Source organism: Heteronotia binoei, chromosome 13 (genome assembly GCF_032191835.1).
Source record: "Heteronotia binoei isolate CCM8104 ecotype False Entrance Well chromosome 13, APGP_CSIRO_Hbin_v1, whole genome shotgun sequence".
NCBI lineage: Eukaryota > Metazoa > Chordata > Lepidosauria > Squamata > Gekkonidae > Heteronotia > Heteronotia binoei.
The window spans coordinates 47,988,759-48,011,914 of record NC_083235.1 but is presented as its reverse complement, the minus strand read 5'-3'; the positions used below and the strand labels follow the sequence as shown (position 1 = coordinate 48,011,914).

Sequence of the window (23,156 nt, the reverse complement as noted above, 5' to 3'; positions counted from 1 at the left end):
ATAGGAAAGCTCCTAGTGCCTGTTCTGTGATTAGTATATACATTAATTAGAGCATTGGAACAAAAGTGGAGGGGGAAGTCACACTGCCACTGTGGCCTCTGCACAGCTAGCAATTTCTTGCATCTTCCATCTGTACTGGTGGGCAGGTGCTAGGTTTGAAATGAGATGCTAAATGCCTCCATAGAGAAATAGCCTAAAAAAATGACCTCATTTGGTTAGAGACAGTTGAAAAATTGTGTAGGGTAAATCATTTAAGTTCTTGCAAAACAGAAAGCAGTTTTCTGGTGTTTCCTACCTAGACAGAGATGTTATTAAGTAGGTTTATATTTGCCATCATTTGTTTTGTCAGTATTCAGGAGTTTTCCAAAATGGTTGTCATGAGTCCTGTTCTAAAAATAAGCAGTGCTTTTCTCTAGAGCTTGTTAACATTAGAAACCTCATGTCATCCAAAGGGACTCCAGGTTTTACTAAATCGGGGTTAAATTATTTTATTAGAAATTCTTGACTTTCATATGCAACGTTGCTTTGGTTGAGTAGGAACATATCCCTTTGTAAGACAAGAATATCACAGCAATCCATTAAACACACATTATGTACCTTATCGTTTTCAAATTGATTATGAATATTTATAGTCCTCATGAGATAATATTTCATGCTGGGGTATAAAAAGATATTGTTTACAGTCCTGTAGGAAAATGTCATGTATGAAGCTCAAAAAATGCTCATTAATGCTCATAAACCTGTAGTTAGAAGGGCTGAACATGCAGCAATAAAGGCTGGCAAGTTAAAAGATACCCCATTTAACTGAAGAAAGTAACAAACAATATTTTGAGCTGTCTATTTTATGACAGCAGAAGTGTGCAATATCGTACTTACTTTATGAATTTTCCTAGATATCGGCTTCAAACTGTAAAATCATTGGCTGGTGTGAGTCTTATGCTGCGATTACTGTGGGCATGTCTAAGGTGGGATGACATGGCTGCCAAACCCCCACCTGGTGGAGGAATTACACGTACAGGTAGTCTTTTAGAGGAATACTTATTGTTTGTTTACAAGATCACTGATAATACATAATATGATACCTTCAAAACTTGCAAACATACTACACATTTCAGTCAGTTCAAGTGAGAGTCCATTTTCATGAACTTTGTTTTTAGGGAATGTTTGTATGGATGGATGCCATCCCATGCTTGGAACAGGTCTGTCATTTTGGTCTGGGTTGTTTATTGCCATTGCAAGAACAATTATTTGCATTCAGGTTTCATTACAATTGTAGGATATAAGCTGTTTCTTTCAAGGACTCCCTCCAGTTAACTTCACCATGCACAGAAAAGTCCATGATATCAGAACACATAAGCAGTCTTTATTAATTCAGACATTCAGAGAATTTTACATGTCTGCAAGCCCAAATTATGTATCATAGACAGAAAAATATTTATATAGGAGAACCAGAGTAAGGTTGGAAGGCACAATTAACAGCGACCTGTTAATAAATAAAAATAAATATATAAACAACCTTGTTAAATTTAAGCCAATTTGGGTCTCATCTGTGCCTGAACAGATCTCCCAGGGAACCCTATTTGCACCTTCTGAAATTTCATGATGGTGGGATATAGAGAAATAATAATAATATTCAAAAATACCAATAATCCTCTATTGTCTTAAAAATTATATGGGGTAGGTACCGTTACATGGTGCATTTTTGTCCATTAGTCTCATCTCTTATGGGATCTTTTGTATTCTCACTTAACAATGAACATCCTCTTGTCAGCTGGTAACTAACACTTTCAATTGTAAGCCAAAATTCTTTGTATGGTACAGAAACATCTTAGCAGTGTAACTGGCTCCATATCTGTGAATATCCTCAATTACATTATACAAAAAGTGAATGAACTGAAGCTGCCATAGTTGTTGATGACATTGTTAGTCATTTAGCTGGTAGACCTCATCAGCCCCATTTATATGTATTTCTGCAATCCATATCTTCAGCACAAACTGAGCGAGATAGTATTTTATGGAACATACAATTCATTAAAATGTCATTGTCTTTTTAATTATACTGCTAATCAGTTGAAGTTATCTCTCTAAATTGTGATTCATATCTGTGTTGCTTTTTACTAAAATTAATATAAATCAAACCAAGATCTTCAGAGTAAGTTGTCCAAACTTTTTTATGAGATTGTTAAAAGATTAAACTTATGAATAAATAATAATTGAAACTGTTGTAGAAACATCAGAAACAGAAATTACGACAACTGAAATAATCAAGCGGAGAGATGTTGGACCTTACGGAATTCGATCAGAATACTGTATACGGAAAATTATTTGTCCCATTGGAGTTCCAGAAGCCCCCAAAGGTATTTTTTAAATGAAAGTGTCTCAGATTACTTATAGAGGACTGTGAACACACAGGGAGATGTTATTTTGTGATATCCTTTATTAATATTTAAGCTGAAAATTTATGTTTTTCTAAAGAAACTCCTACACCACAAAGGAAAGGTCTTCGATCAAGTGCACTGAGACCTAAAAGGCCAGAAACTCCAAAGCAAACTGGCCCTGTGATAATTGAAACTTGGGTAGCAGAAGAGGAATTGGAACTCTGGGAGATAAAAGCATTTGCTGAAAGGTAAAGTAACAAAACTAATTATTTATTTGTTATTTATTCAAATGAAAGAAGCCAGTTACCGATTTCATATTTTGCGTGAATTCAAAACTATATTAAGAGCATTGCATTTTTGTTGAATCAACTTGTTTAAAGCTTGAAAAAAAACCAACCAAAAACTCTAGAAAGCACTTTACATCAATAAACAGATTGAACTGATATGCTTTTCTAATAATTATTGTAATATGAGAATATATCAGAGAACAAAATCCAGAGATTTAGTTGGCTGATTCCAGTTAGTGGGTTTGATCCTATGAATCTGTTTCCAGTAAAAGCTGAGCTTTCCTTCCCTGGAATTTCTCTTCCACTGGAACAAGATTCCTTGTACCACAGGATAGATCTTTCATTAACAGAACAGATTAATAGAATCCAGTCCAATGTATGAATGTGAGATGTTGCTGCTTTAGTTTTGCTCTTTTGAGGGCTTCAGCATTCAGTCTCCATGCTTTCTTACTTAAGCATTACTTTCCTGCCTATTCCCTTACTAGTTTTTTTGTTCTTCAGCAGTTGATTTATTTCACTACAACCAGGCCCGAGATTTTTAGCTTGCTTATATAATCTGTTCACCTGCTTTTAATACCTGTTACCTGTCAGCTTTCCAAACCCCAGTTCATGCCATCATGCCAATAGCAACCTATATCCTTATACCTGTGATTTTCCAACTTTTATTTTAGCATGATCTACTCCTGGCATCCTTTACACATCTTAGCCTCATTCATGTCTCTGAGTCCAGTACTTATTTAGCTTTTATTGAGACACCATTCATCTTCCCATCTCTCAGTTTTCCAAGTTTGCTTCCATGCACAGTTCTAACCACAGTATTTCTTCTTTGAAATGTTATGTCTAAGCCAACTTGACTACTGATTTTTTTTTCCACCAAAGCTGCACTGTTTGCATAGATTCTGTTTAGCTGATATATTGCATCCTGACAAGTTAGAATATTCACAGAGATTCCATGATACCATAGCAACTGCATCACTGGCAGAGTGGCACAAGTGATTCAAACAGGCAGCAGATAGATGTTGAAATGTTTGTCATGTTGCTAAGTTAATTGTGAAAAGTTCTACAAGTACTTCTGTCAAAAAGAATAGTCTTGAAAGTAAAACGTGGTGTCACTGGAAAAAAAAATTTCAACATACCAACAATGCAGGAAATTGGTTCATGTCATATAACAGTATTTAAAATAATTTATTTTGTAATTACTTTACAATGCCCAGTACTGATTTTCCATATGTCTCTTTGGTAGAGTGGAGAAAGAAAAGGCACAGGCAGTTGAACAACAGGCTAAGGTTAGTGAGCAGAAGAAGGCTGAGGAATTCAAGGCCCAAATGGAGGCTCAACTAAAACAACAGCGATTGGCTGCCCAGCAGGTGGGGTAGCCTCTGCATTATTCACATTTGTCCATCATAAAATCAACATGGAAGTATCTCCTTTCTCAACAGAACTGCTTAACGTTTTAATATAATTAAAGCACCCATATTCCTAGTGGGAAACTACAATAGTGTACTAAAGTTTGTCATTTGCTGTGCTTTTTATAAACAGGTGTTTTGTTGTATTGGATAACTATTTTCTCTTAGTGTTGTGTGCTATCCAAATTGCTTTGCAGAGGTCACCAGGCTGATTATTTTTTTCAACAAAATGAAGTAATTTTTGGCAGCCTGCCAAGTGTAGAACTAGAGATGCTTCCATGTTGGAATGGAAATTAAATTCTTAATTTGATACATGCCTAATATATATCTGGCTACAAACACAACCTAGTGGTTGTGATTTCATGCATGGAGGCATGAGATTTATAATTTTCCTTGTTTATTTAATCAAAAACTATGTTATTCCTTTCCTAAAGTTCTTTCACATCTCTCTTTTTTACACATTAAATACTGTTTTTAATCTAGACATTCAGTAATATGTCTTTCCAATTAAAACATCCATTTTCTAGTATTGTATACCATTAAACCAAATTTCTGTTTATCCATTACTGATAACAATATAGAAATACTACAAAGCACTCCACCATTATTGTGGCTAAGGTGTTACCCAGTATTGGGAAATAATTAATACTATTTCATATTTGTAATCTTCATTAAGTTGATCTTCATAATCAGGTTAGTCATGGTAGCAGTTAATACTTACAACCACCTTTCTGCACAAATGTGCCTGAAGTGATGTACAGTAAAATAAAATCTGCGGTCCTTAGAAAGTGTACTCTAGTAGGTGATTAAAAATTATCTTACATATGGTTGTGAGAACTCAACCCCTGGCCCCTGAACCCATAAAAATAGTTATAAATAAAGGGCAGGATCTACAGAGAGCCCTTCTGTGAGCAGATCTTTGATTTCTCTTCCAACAATGGCCTCCTGCATCATACCCCATGCCACTTCAGAGGGTCCTGTAGTATGCACAGGAGTCGCTTTTCAGGGGTCACAAGGAACCATGGCAAGAATGATACTTGGGAAAGCTTCACTTGACATTTTCTGTGTTGCACCCAATAATAAGCATTTATATAGATCTTGGGAGTTTTCAAGGTGCTTCATATACATCATGTTTTAATTCTAAGGTAGGTCATCAGTATTAATATCGTCATATGGCAGATGTTAACCTGGGGTTGATAAAGAGAATGACTTGCCTGAGGCCACCTGGCATATTCACAGCAAAAGAGAAATTTTAAGTGGAGACTCTACAGTTTGCAGCTCAGTCTCTTAGCCTCTGCACCAGTTCTAATGTGTTGTGAATTTCAGTACAAGAAACTGATTTAGTCATAAAACAGATTCCTGTGTGCATGTTAGTGCAAATTGGTCTTCTTATGGGGGCAAACAATAGTTGGGAATAGAGCAGGTTCCTTGACTGTGTTCCTGAATAGCCTGCATCTAGAATCAGTAACTAAATATGAATTATACATACCTTTAAAATTATGATACGGTTTTGATATAGCAGCAAACTATGGCTTGCCACTATATGAATGAGCTTTGAAGAAGCTTCAGGCTTACTCTTGTAATCCTACTGTCCTTTCTCATCCTACATGGGTAAAGTTAGTTATAAATAATGTTGGTTGAGAATCTTGGCTTACAACAAAAGCATAAATTATAGTTTGTCAGTATAGATGTAATGTCAAACTCTGGTATGACTGCTTGTCCATGAGTGAAAGAAGTGGGGAGAGAGCAGGCTGGCTTGCAGTCCCTACATGTCATGGTGAATGATCATATGCCATCATATCTGGCTATTATATTTAGCAAGATCATTTAATTATTTAGTGCTTTTAGAGCCCTCAGATTGTTAGCAGTTTGTGACTATGATGAAAAAAAAAATTTTTAATCATTTATATTGAACATAATCTTCACAGAAGCAATGGATTGTGTTGCTTGAAGCTGCGGTCTTATTCATGTTTCTTCTGAAGCAAATCCCACTGAGTTCAGTGAGGCATACTTCCGGGTAACCGAACGTAGAGAATGAAGCTTTGGAATATTTTATTTTGTCTTACTGAAAGAACTCGTATTGATGAGCATAGCAGTACTAGCAGTTCTTCACTTTACCTCTGTGTTTAATTTTTCTAGAAACGACTGGAACAACAGAAGCAGTTGCCGGCGGTGTGTGGGGTCTCTACAGCTGCAATAACTAGCTGTACTGCAACAACAGTCTCTGCTCCTCAGAAAGTTGTGGTAGGCCCATTACCACGCTCTGTACCTAGTGGAGCCAAAGTAGTGCTTGCTACTAAAGTGGGATCTCCAGCAACAGTTACATTCCAACAGAACAAGAACTTCCACCAGACGTTTGCTACCTGGGTTAAACAAGGCCAGTCTTCAACAGGTGAGTGCGTTAGTAAAATCAAAAACAACTACAGAAAAAAATGAAACTCTTGAGTGCTTTCTTTCATGTATGCTTAATGCTACGCTTATTTATAATATTGGGGCTCATTCATAGTGTGGGCAGGGTCTCAAGCAATGGGCTGCAGGTGATGTAAAAGACCCCTGCTAGGTTTGTAGCTGAGAATCACTTGTATGGAGATTCTTTTTGCATAGCCTGGCACCATCATGTGGGTCACATAGGGCCTACACTATTGTGCAGATCATTGTGATCAGGTTGCACTTGAAGTTGTGCCAGTCATGCAGAACCTTTGCATTAAATGCCCCAGAGCTTTTGAGCCTAGCACTGTTACTGGAGATGGTTTTTTTCCACCCTGCCAGTAGTTTGTAACTTTATAAACTTTAATCTTGTTTCCTGGCCCATTTTCTCCCATAATTGGGTCTGGCTTATTTAGCCTTTCTTTGTAGGGAAGATTTATTTAGAATACACAGAATTGTTTTAATTTGCTCTGCTGTTTTGTGTAATAGCACCATAATAATTGCTGGCTGTGACCTCAGGTGCAAACATTAAAATAAAAAGTACATATGTACATACATAAGTGTCGTTAAGTGGCAAGATCAGGCAGGGTATACCATACCATTCCACATACCCAAGCAGCATATAAGTAATCATTAAAATAATTACTTATTTGTTAGAAATGGAAACTGAGCACCATTTCTGTTTTCGTAGCCACAAGCACAGCAGCTACATCAGCAACAACAATTTCTAGCAGCGGTCAGACTTTCCAGATTGCAAGCAGTCCAGTAACTGTGGCTGGGAAAATGTTAACAAAGCTGCCTCTGCCTGCAAACAGCAAAATAGTTGCTGTTAACGTACCAGCCACTCAAGGAGGTAGGAGCAAAACGTTGGCAAAAATTTAATTCTTTGTTTTGATATTTTCCCAATAAAATTATCTGTTGAATGTATTTATTTTAAAATGGCGATTCAAGCTCTGATTTTCTCTAGTGGGGATTAGCTCTAATTTAGTACTAGTAGTCTCTGATACTCTTGTGCTGACCTTGGCCATTTTCTTCACTGTTACCTTTAATGTGTTACATGTTGTGTTTGGAAATCTAATGATTTAAAAATATGCTTTTAGACTCTAATAGAACAGAAACTGCAAACTTGTGCTCTGATTGTGGACTAATTCTTATTTTGTTACTTGTTCAGGACAGGTTGATTAGCAGTTGGTGCAAGTGTGACATTGGTACTTTTTAAACTGTGGCTAAGAGACCAGGAGTCAGTCAGTGGGATTTTGTACTGCAGCTAGCTCAGACTTTCCCCTTCTGAGAGGCAGTTTCTTCCTTCCACCTTCATTCAGACCCATTCTTTTGGTTGTGAAGAGCTCTTAAGGGTCTGGATGAATCTTAGACCCTTTAGAGACAGTTTGTATTCTTTGATTCTGTACAAGTTTGAAAACATTCACAGTAGTCTTTGGTAAGACAAGAAGGGAAGAGTCATAAGTAGGGTTACTCAGAAGTAAGTTTTGTTTTCTTAATGAAAGTGTTCTTATGATTGCATCTTCCTTGAAAGTACCACTAGTAAAACAAACCTAAGAAAGCTTGGTACAGAGTTTCAAAGTACCAGAATTAGTAGGTGTGTATTTATTATAATATTTCAGTATCATATACAATAAAAAGAAAAAAGATTTTACAGAAAACTATATCATTTTTAACAACCTACAGTTTTAAGAATATGCTTTGAAGTGGTTAAATAAAGGCTTCCGTGTTAATTCAAGTTCCTTTAAACTTTTACTTCTTTGCAAATAATATCTCATAACTTCTTTTAATTTTCTCTATCCATAAATGTGGCTTCAAAAATGTATCTTGTTTTCCAAAATCTAGCAAACACAATACAGACAGCTGTGATTAAATTTAAGAGAACAACCTGAAATTTTTTTGGGATAGCCAACACATAATTTAATAGTAATATTTCTGGTCTTCATGGGATGTCTAAACAAGACCTAGTTTTAACTATCTATGATTATTTCCCAGTATTTCTTTTCATGTAGACACCACCACCACATGTGTGTACAGTCTGCATTCAAACATTTACAGTACTAACACTAATGTAGTAGGTGTGTTTAAATCACATTCTTAATTTTTTTTCCCATTAGGTGTAGTTCAAGTACAACAAAAAGTGTTGGGTATCATTCCATCAACTACTGGAGCAAACCAACAAACCTTTACTTCATTCCAGCCAAGAACAGCAACTGTAACAATTAGGCCAAATAATACAGCTACTGTATGTACAACTAGCGCATCACAAGTAAGATATTTTGAGTTCTTTTTATCACAGTGATAGTAGACTCTCTTTAATTATTTTGTGATGGCTTTAAATTTAGTAAGAGTGTTGAAGCTGTGGAGTTCTTTTAATAGATTTTCTTGGGGCTGAATGATGGGTTTATTTTCTATGTCATGCATTTTGTTTAATTTATTTAATTTTATTTTTATTTGATTTGATTTATATCCCACCCTCCCTGCAGAAGCAGACTCAGTGGGATATAAATCTCAGTGGGATAACAGGGCCCTCGAAGGTACTAAGAGCATTACTCAAGACTTAAGATGGAACCTGTTTCCAATGTCAGAACTCAAATCTGAAACTTCTACAGCAGTAAAAATTTTGGTCACCATATGGCAGGGTTGGCAAAACTGCAGCTTGGGAGCCACATGTGGTTCTTTCACACATATTGTGTGGTTCTCGAAGCGCACAGCATGCCATCGGCCAGCTTGGAGAAGGCATTTCTCTCTTTAAATCACTTCTCCGAGCCAAGCCAGCTGGCAACTTGGAGAATGCATTTAAAGTTGCTTCTTTCCACCTCTCTCTCATCTATATGTTTTCCTTCCTTCCTTCCTCAAACATCTGATGTTTATTCTGTGTGGCTCTTACATTAAGAAAGTTTAGTTGCCCCATAGGGCAACAACAGCCAGCAGTTGCTCATCTGTCTTTTCTGTCTAACCTAGTATATTTTTAACTTAGTGGAAAGGGTTTTTAGATCTGATGGCATGATTTCCAAGCTGACATAAACTTCTCATTCTAGAAATTAAACTCTTGCTTCTGTGAAGCTTTCTGTCATGTAGTTTCCTTACAAACAATTCCATTGAGTATTTATGTTGAGGATGATAAATGGGATGATTTTGGAACCTGTCAAAACCAAGGGATATTATTCTTTCCTCCTTGTCTTTGAAATGTGCCCCAAAACCTTCTTATTTCCTAGGTACTTTTAGGGTCTTTGCTTTCCTTTGTTCTTTCTTTCTTCCTTCTAAAGCTGTTTTGCTATTTTTGTGTAACTTTAAATCCCACAAGTATTTTACTGTAAAGCAGCCCAAGGGTAACATTACCTGAATAGTAAAATTTCATGGAAAGCAACGATAATGGAAAGTGAATGGGGAAATGAGCTCTTTAAATAGCAGCAGCCTTATCACTTTTGAGTATATAGATGGGCCTCAGTATGTACAAGATAAAGGTTTTAGGTGTTTCCCAAGTTGAATGTTTCTCTGTGGACTTACATAGGTAATACCTGGGACTCCTCTCCGACCTGGGATGACAGTTATAAGGACACCGCTTCAGCAGTCAGCATTAGGAAAGACCATAATTCGAACACCTGTGGTGGTACAGCAAGGTATTCTCCCAGCCAGTAGGTTAATTTTGATTTTAAAACTTCCAGTGTGTGAAATCCATGGTTTGTTTCTTCATTTCATAATCATTTTAGTATCATTCTTACTAACACCTGCATTTAAGGGCTTTGTATTACATTATTGATTAAAAATGAATGTTTTAAAGGGGCTTAGGATCAATCAGCCCCAAAAATATTAAAGTCCCTCAGGGCATTTCTTTGCATCCTAGCTAATGTTATAATGAAATTCCATTGATCTAGGATAATTATACAATATATACTAGGTGTGTCCTCCTTATAAATAAAATATTTATTAAAATACACAGAGAACAAAACCCAATCACTCTAGTATTACATACCAGAAGAAACCATACCATTGATTGCATTATTTTAGTCACTGAGATTTGCTAGCTGGGAGGTAGAATCATTAGGTATTGTTTTAATATGATTTGTTTCAAAGAGGTCTTTTGCAGTAGCAGTGCTTTTTTAATATCACCAACAGGTCAGACCCAGCAAGTAGTGACTCAGATAATCAGAGGGCAGCCTGTTTCAACAGCTGTATCTAGTGCTACCACAGTGTCTACAAGTCAGAAGATGGCAACAGCTTCAACACCTTCGCAGCATATGCAGCCACAAGCAACACCTCCACACCCTCCTCGTCCTCAGCAGGGTCAAGTGAAACTTACTATGGCACAACTCACGCAGCTCACACAAGGACAGGTAAGCATGAGCAGTCTCAGTTTTGGTGGCTTTCCAAGTTCAAGGGTATGCATTTATGTACTTATTTGAAATTCATTTGAGAATCTAGTTAAAAAACAAGGATATATTAAAACTTTACCTTGATAGTAATATTTATTTTTTCTTCTGCAAATAAATAGAATTGAGGTGAAGCTGTGTTTGGTTTCCATTCTGTTGTTGAAAAATATTTCTGTCTCTGGGTTTTGTTTTTGATAGCTCTTGATTTTCTTGTGTGAAATTTGTCAACTCCCAAGTCTGGCTCAGCTGTTGTTTAAAATACATTTGTTGTTGGCTTCACTTAAAGTAGGGTGTATCTGTAATAGTTTATTCACAAAGATATGCTTTTTATATTTATGAGATACTGGATGCATTCAAACTACACTAAATAATGCATTTGCAGCTGGATTTTTGCTATTCACACAGTAAAAGTCCAGTTGCGAAACATATTATTTAGTGTAATGTGAATGCACCTACTGTTGTAATACTACTGTTGCCTTTCACAACTTGGGGCTCACACATTTGCAGAACCCTGTGTCCCAGTATAAGCTTCACTCAGCTTTGCTCAGCACAGCAATGAATTTTGGCTGTTCCAACCTTCACAAGAGAATGGTCATTTTTGTGGCTTTTATGCATTCAAACCTTAAACCATACATGGAGTTTCTCAAGTTTTCTAACTCATTGTAAAGCTGTCAGAGTGCTCCTCCTCTCCCCCAGCATGCACTGGCATTTTCCCACTCAAGCCAGCATATGATGGATGCAGAGAGAGCACTTCTTCCTCAGGGTTCTCTTTGCTGCCGTGGATGTTGGACCCTTTCCTTATAGCTCGTGTTTCACCTCAATACTCTTTGGTGAGAGAAAATGGTAGGTTTTTTCCATTTCTTTGAGGATGTTCTTTTCAAAAAGTATGGGGAATGGGAGCAAAATAGGCCGGCAACCATGAGCTTTCTCATTTGTTTGAGGGAGTCCCATAATATAGGGACCTGTCCCATATATTGACAATTCATTCCCAAAGCCCATCAGAAAAGGGCATCTTGCCTAAAAGCATTCTTATGAGAGAAAGGCCTTGGGTCCCTGAACAATGACCAACCTATTCATTGGGTTAGAGAGCCAAAGGCTCAGGGTCTGTACTCCATTGGTGGGGTCAGTGCCCTTGGGAACCAGCTTCGTACTGGAAACATCATTGGCTCCCAGAGCTGAATCAGTTGCTAGAAACTCCTCAGAACCTCCAACAAAAAAGGCGAAGAGCATTTCTAAGCATGAGACTTGCCTGCTAAAAAAGCAAAGAGCATTTCTAAGCATGAGACTTGCCTGCTAAATGCTCTTCGCCTTCAAAAGTCATTGCCACCCAGCCAGTTCTGCCTTCCACTCTGTGTCTGAGTTTGGTTTGGTTCAGCTATCTTCTTCACCTCTAGCCAAGAAGCACAAATCAACTGCTTCAGATCCGCTTGCCTCTGGGATACTTTTTTACTGGGTCTGCCCTCAGGCTCCATGGTTCCAATACCCATGTTCTGACCACAAGAACCTACCATGGGAGCAGCAGGTTCTGTTCTGCTGACGTTCAGCCTCCACCCTGGCACCTGATGTCTTTTTCCAGCCATGTCCTTTGACTTCAGTGTCATACTTTCCTCAGCCTTCAGTGTTGGAACCACCTGCTTCTGACTTTGACGATGGCATCGCTCAATCAGACATGGGTTCAGATGCACCATCAGATCCATCCCCAAATGAACTTGTAGGAGACTCCAGTACCTTTGTCTATATATTGAGCAGCTTATGAGAATGGCCAAGTCTTTAGAGTTGGACGTGATCTACTCAGATCCAAAACCATCAGGTCTGATCCTCAGAATTTTGTACTCCTCCACCTCTGGTCCTGTGGTATTCTTTATGTTACAAGGGTTGTTAGACATAGCAAAAGGCATATGGGCAAACCTGCCTTGGTTTCTCTCTCAGTAAGACTTGAGAACATGTACACACTGAGGGAGGAGTGATGTGAATTTTTATTGTGCTGCAATCTCTTTCATGCTGGGCTAATTTAGACAACCTGCTTGGGGGTGTAACTTTGAACAGAGATCTATGATATTGAATATCCATGGATGATCCTTTTTGGGGTGGAGTGCACAGTGTTGTTCCATTCAGCCAGTGGTCAGTGGTCTGTAGCTGAATCACATACACATATTAATCTGTTGGAGCTGCAAGCAATTAGGTATGCTTTGATGTTTTCTGCAGTTTTAATCAAGGGCAAATACGTCCTTACATCTGCAGACAGCACAAATGCAAAATTCTCCTTAAACAAGCAAGGGGGCAAAGGCTTCCTGGCTCTCATGGTGGGGGCATCATGCTTGGCATTGGGCTATACCAAGAAAAATATCCCTGCAAGCCATTCATGTTGTAGGGGCATCCAGCTGGACAGCAAACTCTCTCAACAACACTCACACATACAAATAGTCCCTAAAGGCAACTTACCTTTTCCTTGTTTTATGTTGTTGAGGGTTTTTCCCTGTGTAGATTTTTTTGCTTCCAGCATCAATACAAAGTGTGCCTATTTCTGTTCTCCAGGAGCATCAGACCAGGCTTAATTCGGGGATGCTTTCTGAATTTTTTCTGTGCATCTCCCTCCATTCTGATCCTAAGGAAAGAGATCTCCAAACTAAAGGCAGGTGGGGCAGGGATACCTACTTTAATAGGACCCAGTTGGGTCTGGTTCCCTGTTCTACACAGCCTGTCAAGGGACAAGTATGTTCTCTTCCCAGACGCAGAGAACCTGATTTGCATAGGTCCTTTCCTGCACCATAACGTACAATCACTCACACCATGGAAGATCATAGGACGGTAGCTTGGTCTGACAGGGCGACTGAGGTGCTCATTTTGACACATAGACCATTCACTAGGTCATCCACAAGAGGGGTTCAGCCAGTTTACATGATGTATATGTTGCCCTTTACATGATGTATATGGACGTTTACTAGATCTAGAAAAGATATTTACTAGTAAAAGTTAAATGGTTAGCTATAACATCCCTAAACATACATTTGGCTATTTCAACCTTCGTGACAATGTTGATGGTTACTCAGTTCATATAAGATGGCTAAAAGATTTCTGAAGGGTTTATTAAACACATACCACACAATTCCCCCTGTGGTTTCCCAGTGGAGTCTCTCCCTTGTTTCATCAGCTTTCATGTATAAACCACTTGAGTCAACATCCTGACCTGCCTTTTTAAAATCTTAGAATGCAGAATTTCTTCTGGCCATGACTTCTGCACAAAGGATTGGAGAGTTAAGGGCACTAAACTGTTCAACCCCTCCCCCCACCTCTCCGCTTTACTAGATTTCATGAGAATAGAGCAGTTCTATGCAGAAGCTTAGGTTTTCTTTCTCAGGTACTGTCTTGTTGTCCCATATCACAAATGTTTTTTCCATTCCTACCTGCCTGGAGGATTCTCATATTAGATGTGAGAAAGACATTGCTGTTTTATTTTCAACAACCAAAGACTTCCACAAATCTGACAATTTTTCCAAGATCCTTGTAGCACTGGTGGTTCTGAACCATTGGGAGGGAATACAAATCTAAGGACGAATCATATTATGTCTAAATGCAAAACACAGTAGGGCAGAGGAGTGGGAGGTTGCCATGTTACCACATCTCTCATTCCCACAGTGGTTCTTATATTAGCCCAGTTGTTTTTTCCAGGATCTGCAGTGGAAATTGGGAAGCAGCTGGGCTCACATATAACAGGATCCAAGACATAATGCTTAGAAAAATCCATAACAGCTTTCAAATGTTAGTAAATTATATTGCTGAATCTGTTTTTAAGAGGTGGGAATTCTGAAATGTTTGCAATTTTTACTTTGATTTTGGTGACTCTATTAGTGCCTCTGTGTTATTTTAATTATCTAATATTTGTTGAGAAATATGTACACACATCTAGTCTCTAAGTCATTTTGTACAGGTTTTTGAAAACATAGGTGAAGACTGAGAGCATATTTTTGAGCCCTTTGTATCATTTAAGTTCTGTTACTGCTTGGTGCTGTCGATCGATTTTTGGGACATTCCTTTTATTCTACGTAGGTATTACTTGCTCTGTTCATTTTCAGTGACTGACAACAGTGCTATCCTAAGTAGATGTAGACACTTCTAAGCTCATTGGCTTCAGTGGACGTAGAATGGTGTAACTGTTCAGGATTGCACTGAAGCTCCCTGATCTTAAGCCTTCTCAGTTTCATCCTTTAAACTGCAACACAGCTTTGAGGAATCTTCTGCTGATACTGATTTTTGTTTTGTTTTCTAGGGTGGCAGCCAGGGTTTGACTGTGGTAATTCAGGGGCAGGGCCAAACAACAGGCCAATTGCAGTTGATCCCACAGGGTGTAACAGTAATACCAGGACCAGGGCAACAACTGATGCAAGCAGCTATGCCAAATGGTACCATTCAGAGATTTCTTTTCACCCCATTACCAGCAGCAGCTACTGCAGCTAGCACAACTACTACTACAGTTTCTACTTCAACATCAGGTACCGTGTGTTTGTGTGTGAAAAAGCAGATATGTTAAATAGAAAAGGTATTTCAGCTGCTTACATTTAAACCTGTTTTGTACTTTAAATAACAATGATTTTATTTTAAAAAAAATGTGTTTTCAGGCCTAGGAATTGGTAATGCTGCATAAATGTTGCCCTGGCTTCTTAAAGCAGAGACGGAAAGCTGCATCTTGACGTTTTCCTCTGGCTTTGAACTGAAGGCATGCTTTTTGTTTTCCCAGCTGCAGGAGGACAGAAGCAAACTTCCCCAGCTCAGACACAAACACAGCCAGTGCCAGTGCTTCCATCTGCTGAGCCCCAGCCTCCGAGTCAGCTCCCAGCCCAACTACAAGGGCAGCCCCCGAGCTGTCAAGCTCCGTCTCAGCCCACAGCACAGCCACAGTCTACCCAATCTTCAGTTCAAGCTGAAGCCCAAGTTCCGCCTGAAGCCCAGACTCCAGCCTTGCTTCCATGTCCAGTTGTCTCTGAAGCACAGCCACTGACAGAGCAGCCTGCTGTAACTCCAGCTGTTGTTCAGGATCCATCCCAGAGCCATGCACAAGGGCAGCCTTTAGCTCAAGTTCAGAACCAACCACAGACACTTGTACTTCCACCAACTCCACCCAAAGTCCAAGCTATACAGCCAGCTCAGGTGCAGACCACAACCCAGCTGCAGGTTCAGATGCCTCCACACACTGCTATACAGCTTCATACTTCACAGCCCCAAATTTCAACTTCCGTTCAGACTTTGCCAGTTGCCCCAAATGTAAGTCAAGTTACTGTGCAAGCTCCATGCCCTCCGCTGCAAATTCAGCCACCCCAGACAAAGGTGATTACTGTACCCCAGCTTCAGCAGCAAGTCCAAGTATTCTCCCAGCTTCAGTCCCATGTCGTAGCTCAGATACAGGCCCAGCAGGGTGGAATGCCTCAGCAGATCAAGCTTCAGTTGCCTATTCAGATTCAACAAACAGGTCCAGTGCAGGCTCATCAGATCCAGAATGTGGTGACTGTTCAAGCTGCCAGCGTTCAGGAACAATTGCAAAGGGTTCAGCAGCTCAGGGAGCAGCAGCAGAAGAAAAAACATCAGCATATTGAAATTAAGCGGGAACACTCCCTTCAGGCTTCGAATCAAAGTGACATTATCCAGAAACAGGTAACGCCGTCAGAAGGAAACTTAAACCTTCATTTGCCATCCTTCAGTTTGCATGTGGGGGTGGGAGGAGCTGGCCGATGAATTAGGTTAGCCCTCAGGGATATTCCTCTATGAAATCACAGTGTATATCCAGTTTTGTAAATATTTATTTATGTCATTTATTTCGTGCCTTTCTCACAAAGACTCAAGATGGATTGCACATAGTGGGTCAGTACAGTTAACAAAATGGGACATTCAGTAACTAATGCATTAGAACATTCAAAGTCTGAAACCACCAGAAACAAACAGAAGTATAGCATAAGTACTAATAGGGCACATTATGTGGTACAGAAATTACATAATAGGATACTATTTGCAATACGCTATATACAGTAGTAAAGACCACAAGTCCTAATCTTCCATCCAGGTAAGTTTGTGAAACCATTTTGTACTCTGCAGCCTTATTACTTGCACAAAAAAAGCCCTCTTGGTTTTGCATAGTTTGTGATATATAGTCAGATATATCAAGGTACAGGGCCATTTTAGGAGCTAAACTGAGTTGGAAGACCGCCTTTTTTGAGGCTGCATTATCTTGCTTCTCCAGTAATAATGCTGGATCAAGTATGACTCAAAGCTTTTAACGGAATAAGCAGGGGTCAGTTGAAGTCCCTCAGAACAATCAGTCTAGGGGTCTGCAGTGTCACATCCGACAATATTTGTACAACTCCTTGTTTCCAGATAAGTAGCTGCTGTAGTCTCTCTCTCTTTATCCCCACAATCATTGTAGGGTGTGATCTTCTACTTGTTGCATATAGTGCCTTAGCCCTGGCTCTGTGCCCCAGGCCAAGAGCCACAGGCCAGAAGCCCTTCAGCTTGCACCCAAAGGCACCGCTGGCACACACTATGCTTTAAATGCAGAAATCAGGTCTATCTGGATGAAGGAGAAGGAAGTGGGAAGGTGTAAACAGCATCTCATCCCAAGATCAAAGAAGACTACACCTTCCAGCTGCAAGCCCTCCTCCCATTTCGTCAGTACTGCTTGTCTAGTGCACACTACACTTTAAATATAGCAAATGTTTTGGATAATTCTATAACAAAGTTTTTCTTTAGGTTGGCCATTTCTAGAGAGCTGGTGGACGATGACTGACCCCTCTTCTGTGGTTAGGCTTAGAAATCGTCTCACTTTTCTGCCTCTGAGGCCAGGCTAGGAGCCTTCCTTTCTGGTCGTCTTCAGAAATCTTTCCTTAGCTGTCCTCAGTTGAATTTAAGATGAGGTTTATTCTCTCTACAGCCAGTTGTCCATCTTGCCCTTTCTCTTGTTTGAAGAAAGCAAGAATGCCTGCTTGCGACTGTCGAAAAAAACCCCCACCAGACTTCTGCTTTTAATAAGTGATGGCCACTTTCATTTTCCCAGTTGTGGATTTAAATTTCTGCAGCGTTCTTGTTCTGAATTATTTGTAGGTTGGTTGCAAAGGGGGGGGCTCTTTACTGTTGCTTCTTGCTTCCTAAAATTTTCATACATGGAATTTTTTCCTATCTTTAAGGTGGTAATGAAACATAATGCTGTGATAGAGCATTTGAAACAGAAAAAAACATTGACCCCTGCTGAACGTGAAGAAAATCAAAGGTAAGGCAGATTTTTATCGATTAGATGTCAAATGTACTTGTTGCTTTGTCAGCATTTTTTTCTTTTGATAGCATTTTGCTGGCTTAGATGTTACTGCCACTTATCCAAGGAAATAAGAGCCCACACAACTTACCTATTTGTGTTTGAAAGGTTCTCCTTGTTAATAAACAGCTGCTGTAATGATTGACTTGGTTCAGTATCTCTTTATGATAATGGGCAACAACTGGCTGGATTTGTTAGGAGAACTGTCCTATGATACATAGCGGGGTGGGGGAGGGTGGCAAAAGATGAGAGGAAAAACCTATATATTCCTGGGTATTGCCACCTACTAACTATTATGCTGATTTTAATATAGTAAAAAGCAGGGCAACTTTTCTTTCATCGCTGTAGCTTCTGTGAAGGCACACATTTGGGCTGTGTGTGCACAGGCCAGCCATGGAAAAGATTTCCAAAACTTCTAATAGACTAGGAGTACCCCTCCTCCTTCTGGCACTTTGGGCAATGCTCCCTCGCTTCTCATTTTGCTGCTGCAAAGAGAGGATCTCCATTGCTGCTCTGTGTTTTTTCCTTACCTTACTCTTGAGGCAGAGGAGACTTCTTTCTCTCCAAAGGTTTTTTTTGTCATTAATAGTCATTCTTGTGAAGAATAAACTATATTTAAAGTAGAATTGTTTCTGGCTTTCCACTGTGTCATTATGGCCCCAAAGGAAACTCCTCAGGATTTCGCTGACTGTGACTTTAAATGGTGCTGATAAACACTCATACTCTCTGCCTTATTTGCCTAAGGGTTCACATAACAGAGCTGCCTGCTCTTTCTTTCACCGATTTACCTTGAAGGCATGATTTGATAGAGCTGGACTCAAAAGAGCTCTTTTTCAAAGGCTTTGGCTGCTCACCAGCTTGACTAAAGGCACATTCCCATGCCTTGGCTTTGGTCTGAGGGAAGAAACCTGGAGGTGTTGCCTGACAAGAGCCTCTCATTCAACAGTGGCTCTAGTCTAAGACTTTGGCTGTGGCCTGCCAAACTGAAGGAATCCTTCTTCCCTGGTTCTTCTCGGTTCTGACAGCCAGGAGGTTTGGCCTAAAGAGACTGTCTGACTGAAGGAATCCCTTCCCCTCCCCTCTCCATTTTGACCAGAAGCCTGGAGGTGTGGCCTGATGGAAGCTATTCCTCTCTGAAGGCACCCTTTCCTGGCTGCCTTCAGTTTCAAGGTTAAATCCTTGGACGGTGCTATAGCTCAGAACATCTGTTTAGCAGATTCAATCCCTGGCATCCTTAGCTAAAGGACCGGGCAGTGGATGATGTGAAAGACCTCTGCCTGAGACCATAGAGAGCTGCTGCCACTCTGAGTAGACATAACTGAACTTGATGGACCAAAGGGTTTGATTCAGAATAAGCAGCTTCCTGTATTCATGTGTGAGGCAAGTATTAACAGCCTTGCAATTATTAGTGACTCTTCATGAAATGTGTTTTGTATCCAGAAGGGTATTTTGCCTTTTAGTGGGGATCGTTCAGACCTCTTCAGCCCCTGTAGTTTTAGGAGAGAAGCTGGATAGAGTTTCCTGTTCTTGTTAGTTGTGTTCTGAAATAACAGACTAGTTATGCTAAAGCCTGCTGAGCTTCATTTTACCACTCACTCTGTTGGCACTGCCTTGGTTCCAGGATCAGAACTGATTCTCTGTTGATCTTGGCCCCAAACCCTCGTACTAAAACCTAGTTCTAAAGGCTAACACAGTGACACAGCAGCCTCAGTCTGCCACCTTGCTGAAGTCTTGTTGAAGTCTCTCAGAACTGAGACTTAATCCTAAGGAGCTTTCAGTGCCTTTGCTGTTTCAAGTGGCACAAGGTTTGCTATTGTCATCTCCATGAGGAACTCAGAAGTGATCAACAAGTATGATTTTTGGAGGCAAGCTTGAGTGGTTCACTTCTCCTCTCAGTTCTGTGGTAGCCTTCAGAAATATCAATGGTGGTTTGGGACTCCTTAGCTGCTATCGTTTTCAATATCAGTGATAAACCTGCATCTCTAAACCCAATCTTTTTTCCCCTGCTGGTTTCATGTATGCCCACACTCACTTCTTCCTATCAGGGAATGGTATTGCCTTTCCGCACAGTTCTCAGTCTGACTGCTGCTTCTGGGAGAGAGCTCTTATTTTAGCTTCCTCTGTTGTGATACCTTTGTAGCAAGGGCCAGCATGATTATAGTGGTTAGTGCACTGGGCTAGGATCTGGAAGACCCAGGTTCAAATGCCATTCTGTCCGAAAACTTTCTTATGACCTTAGGCCCATCACATTCTCTCATACTGTCCAGTCTCACAAGGTACTGGCATAGCTGGAATGGAAAAGTATAAAATGTTATAGGCCACTTTGAGGCCCTACTGGGCAGTAAGATGGGGTACAGATAAGCTCCATGCCCATCTTTTTAAAGGACATCTTATGTTTCTACTCAAAAAAACCGCCCCATAGGACAAAGTCTTTGATATGCAAACTCTAATTATTGGCTAATGTTACAGCCTCTACTACAATCCTTTAGCAAATATATGCTTGAGTAGCAATAAAGCCTGTTGTGAGAAGAAATACAGTGGACTCTAAAAGAGGCATGGGCTGATATATGTGTAGGTAGTAGGCAGGGAAAGCAGACAGTAGAATGGTATGGTCAAAATAAGAAACGTGTAATTGAAAGCATACCTTATGACAGTAGAGAGTTTTCGTTTTATGGAAGGTTGCATTGCTTATCATCAGAGTGTTGGCGATTGGAAAGTTGGATGCGTTGAGTTGAAGAGGCCAAGACAGGAGGCACCATACAGTAAGTTCAGCATATGTGTAGTCTGGGAGGTCATCTGTTCTTTGAGATTGGTGTCAGAGGAAGCGGTCACAATGTCCACCTGTGAGAGATCAGGTCTTGAGGGAAGTGGGGTGGAAGGATGTGCAGAGTGGCAGAACAGAGGACAGGAGTGATGTGATGGCTGAACAGGAGGATGCACTTATGAGTCTTTATACTGAAAGAACTGTAATTTGCAAGTTGGCACCCCACAGAAGGAATAGTGCCAAGGAGGTGAGAGCAGGGTACAGGAAGTTAAGTGTCCAGATCATTTTATGAGGGTGTTTCTGGAATGTAGGTGTTGCTGGCCCCATTGTTGGCTGGTGGATGTGCATTGCTTTGGCAGTGCACTGTGAGCAATGTGAAGGGCAGTTGTTTTTGCGTGCAGAGTTGCACTGTGTGGAAGATTCTTGGCCAACCATCAGGCAAACTTTATTTGCCTCTCTGACTTCAGCTTTCCATCTCCTCCCTGCAGCCTCTACCTAGGAAAAGAGCAGTCTTTCTCTGCAGTGAGGACTAAAACAGCTTACATTGTTCTCCTCTCCCCCCTTTGATCTGCACAACAACCCTGTGAGGTAGGCTAGGCTGAAAGTCTATGACTGGTTTAAAATCACCCGGTCAACTTCCACAGCAAGAACCAGGGTCTGGCAGTCCCTGCTCTGAAGCACTAATTCCTATGGCACAATGGCTGTCATAGGGGGGCTGCTGCTGAACAGTAGCAAGCAGCCAGGCATAGGGTAGCCAATCTCCAGGTGGAGCCTGAAGATTTCCTGGTATCACAACTGAACTCCAGACAACAGATCTCTCTCTCCCTGGAGAAAATAACTGCTTTGAAGGGAGGACTCTATAGCAGGGGTGGCCAATGGTAGCTCTCCAGATGTTTTTTGCCTACAACTCCCATCAGCCCCAGCCATTGGCCATGCTGGCTAGGGCTGATGGGAGTTGTAGGCAAAAAACATCTGGAGAGCCACCATTGGCCACCCCTGTCTATGGCAATATATTCAGCTGAGGCATCACCCTTTACTGACAGAAGCAACCTTGGTTGCCTATAAACACCCTCTGACTAGAAGTTTTCCCAGTGGTCTAATCCTTGTCTGTCCTGGAGTGGTTGTCCTTCATGGCTCCTTCCTTTGAGAAATTCAGACTTACCTCCTTCACTAAGTGAACTTGCTCATCTCACAATGTGGAACTGCACAGAAGCCACAAAAATGAAAATAGGGTTGCACTTATCTGTAACTTGTTCATTGAGTGGTATTCTGTGCAGGCACACATCCCTCTCTCCTGTCCTGCTGTGATGAACTCTCTAGAAAGTTTCTTGGGGTCTCTGGTCGCAACATGGGGGAGAACTGAGGTAGTAGTGCCCCTCCTCCTGGTCATGTGATCTTTTTTGACAGGAAAGCACTAGAGGGAGGAGGGGCACTCCTAGTCTAGTAGAAAGTTTTGGAAATCTTTTCTGTGGCTGGACTGCGCACATGCAATCCCAATGTGTGCCTGCACGGAAGACCACTCAAACATTTACAGGAAGTGCAACCCTGTTAAATATTTTCCAAGCCATACTTCTTGTTTTCCATCAGAGTTTCTTAAGTAAATAAATGAAATCAATGTTCAGCCACTTTCCAAACACTTCCTTCCTTCTGCTGCACCATATTTTGCTGCACAGTTGACATATGGTTTTAATTCTCTTTTTTCATGTTGTATTATTTTTAAGTGTTTTGGGAGATGGGAATGGTAAAAAGAAAAGAACATGGTTTTTCATATGATGCAGCAACCTTGCTGAAGCTCAGCAAGTAATCGGTCTGCTCAGTGCCTGGGTGGGAGATTGCCTGGAAATCACATGTATGCCACCTTGAGTTCCATGATGCAGGAAACAGCAGATGCTCAGTGTAATAAACAAGCACAGTTGTGAATATAGAATATTTACTAACTGTGTGTGTGTGTTTGTACTATAGGCTGTGCTTGACTGAACATGCTTAGAAGTACTAAAATAATGGGAGGGGGTCTATGTGTGGTGGCCTTGTATAGCCCAATCTCATCAGGTGTCGGAAGCTAAGCAGGGTTAGTGCCTGGATGCGAGACCACCAAGGGCTCTGCAGATGAAGGCAATGGCTAACTACCTCTGCTTCTCACTCACCTTGTTGGCACATACATACATACATGTGGTGATATGCAAAGTTGATTCCTATTTGAGATGTGTTGCTTTTTCTTCTTCCTGAT

The 23,156-nt window shown here is 40.4% G+C and overlaps 1 protein-coding gene across 1 annotated transcript in view; it reads left to right on the top strand.

Moving 5' to 3' along the window:
* BPTF (bromodomain PHD finger transcription factor) overlaps positions 1 to 23,156 on the top strand; it is a 91,357-nt gene that overhangs the window by 52,657 nt on the left and 15,544 nt on the right. Inside the window, exons 14-25 of the mRNA XM_060252856.1 lie at positions 894 to 1,018; positions 2,229 to 2,357; positions 2,476 to 2,626; positions 3,909 to 4,032; positions 6,211 to 6,463; positions 7,190 to 7,351; positions 8,616 to 8,767; positions 10,013 to 10,136; positions 10,618 to 10,835; positions 15,139 to 15,361; positions 15,607 to 16,517; positions 18,041 to 18,123. Of these exons, the coding sequence (XP_060108839.1) occupies positions 894 to 1,018; positions 2,229 to 2,357; positions 2,476 to 2,626; positions 3,909 to 4,032; positions 6,211 to 6,463; positions 7,190 to 7,351; positions 8,616 to 8,767; positions 10,013 to 10,136; positions 10,618 to 10,835; positions 15,139 to 15,361; positions 15,607 to 16,517; positions 18,041 to 18,123 (2,655 nt within the window). The remainder of the gene's footprint in view (positions 1 to 893; positions 1,019 to 2,228; positions 2,358 to 2,475; positions 2,627 to 3,908; positions 4,033 to 6,210; positions 6,464 to 7,189; positions 7,352 to 8,615; positions 8,768 to 10,012; positions 10,137 to 10,617; positions 10,836 to 15,138; positions 15,362 to 15,606; positions 16,518 to 18,040; positions 18,124 to 23,156) is intronic.